This window comes from Haliaeetus leucocephalus, unplaced genomic scaffold, assembly GCF_000737465.1.
Source record: "Haliaeetus leucocephalus isolate CR32 unplaced genomic scaffold, Haliaeetus_leucocephalus-4.0 Scaffold555, whole genome shotgun sequence".
In the NCBI taxonomy this organism is placed as follows: Eukaryota; Metazoa; Chordata; class Aves; order Accipitriformes; family Accipitridae; genus Haliaeetus; species Haliaeetus leucocephalus.
The window spans coordinates 18,603,300-18,605,004 of NW_010972991.1; the positions used below are offsets into that span (position 1 = coordinate 18,603,300).

At 67.7% G+C, this 1,705-nt stretch overlaps 1 protein-coding gene across 1 annotated transcript in view; it reads right to left on the reverse strand.

Moving 5' to 3' along the window:
• The window catches only part of OSR2 (odd-skipped related transciption factor 2), a 5,461-nt gene that overhangs the window by 1,085 nt on the left and 2,671 nt on the right, over positions 1-1,705 (reverse strand). The window contains 1 exon segment of the mRNA XM_010577062.1: positions 474-1,189. Within this exon segment, the coding sequence (XP_010575364.1) occupies positions 474-1,184 (711 nt within the window). The 5' untranslated portion in view covers positions 1,185-1,189.

The window sequence follows — 1,705 nt, forward strand, 5'->3', positions numbered from 1 at the left end:
TCCCGCCCCCGTATAATGCTGTTTGTGGTTAAACTCCTCTATCGGTTCAAAACATTTGCAGTAATTCGTACCGAGGCGTGACTGCCTGCTCGGGAGGGCATCTGCTCCGCCGGCCGGACCCCAGCCCGCTCCCCGCCGAAAGCAGCGCGGATCCTCCGCCCGGCGGCCGCGGGAGCCGCTCGGCACCGGCCGCGGGGTGCGGAGGCGGAGGGGGCCGAGCCGGGGAGCGCCCACCTGCGCTCCGTCCCCCTCCCCGCAACGCCCAGGGCCGCGCTTCAGAAGCACAAGAGCCCCGGGGGCTTCACCCCAGACCCCCCAACGCGGGTGTCCGTCCCACGCAGAGCGCAGGTTTTGGCTGCCCCGGCCCCTCCGCGGCCGCGGAGTCGGAGCAGGGGTTTTTCCTGCTGCCTTCCCGGCTCAGCGCAGAGCTCCCGGAGCGGCTCAGCCTCACCGCCTCACCCCCTCCCCGCTACCGCCCCCCCGAGCGGCTCCCCCCACGGCCCGGCCCGGGTCGCGATGGTTCCTCACCGGTGGTCCCGCAGGTGGTCCTGCCTCCGGAAAGCCTTGTGGCAGATGTCGCAGGTGTAGGGCCGCTCGTCCGTGTGGGTCCGCTCGTGGATGAGGAGGTTGTAGGACTTGGTGAAGTGCCTGCCGCAGAACTTGCAGATGAACTCCTTTTTCGTCTTGGAGGGCAGGCGGCCGCGGGAGGGCTTCCTGTCCGGGGACAGCTTGCTGATGCCCGACAGGGGTGAGGCCAGTCCGGGGCTCAGCTTGGCGAGCTCCCCCACCTTGGGGGGGTCCTCCTGCGTGGCGGCCACGGCCAGGTTGGCAAAGTCAAAGCGGGGCCTGTCCTTGTGCAAGGCTGGGAGGACGTGGGCGATGGCCCCTTGCTTGGGGTGGAAGAGGTGCGTGGCGAAGGGGAGCGCGGGGAAGGGGAAGCGGGAGTCCACCAAGCCCTGGGCGGCCGCCATCTCCGTGATGGTGGAGCGGGTGATTTCGTGCACATTGGGGTAGCCCAATGTCCAGTGGTTCATGTGCATGGTTTGCACGGCGCTGAGTCCGTACAGACCTTGCAACTGGTCCACAGCTGCGGGGAAGGTGTTCACAGCCTGGAGGAAGGAGTAGTTGGTGAGTTGCAGGGACGGGTGCAGCGGGATGGGGGCTGGCAGAGCCTTGCTTCCCATCTTCCCGGGGCGGGTGCAGGCCGGCAGTGCGGCTGGTGCCTCTGCTGGGCTTTCGAGATGGGGACAAACTCCTAGGAAGAAAGAGGGAGAAAGGAGGGGAAAGAGACTTTTACTGGGAGCAGCGTGGTTGCCCTTAGCCGAGGCGAGCGCAGCGGCGGAGCCAGGGAGGGCCAGGCACGGCTCCGGTGCGCTGCCTCGTCGCGGCCCCAGCGCCCTGCCGCAGCCCCGGCTCCCGTGCTCCACCGGGGCCGGCGGCCGCCACCGACCCACCGGCGCGATCTCTTCGACCGGAGAAGCTAAAGCGTCAAAAAAATTTTTTACGAACTATCACTCCCAGAAACACCCACCTCGAATTAAAATAAAAAGGAGAAACCCCCGCGCCGAGCCAACCGCAGGCGCCGCAGATTCAGGTTAAACGAATCGTGGAAAAATACACCCGGAACGGAGCCGAGGCCGGGGCCGCTCCGCTCCCCGCCACCGACCCCCGCAGCGCCCAGCCCGGGCCGTGGCCACGGCGGGGA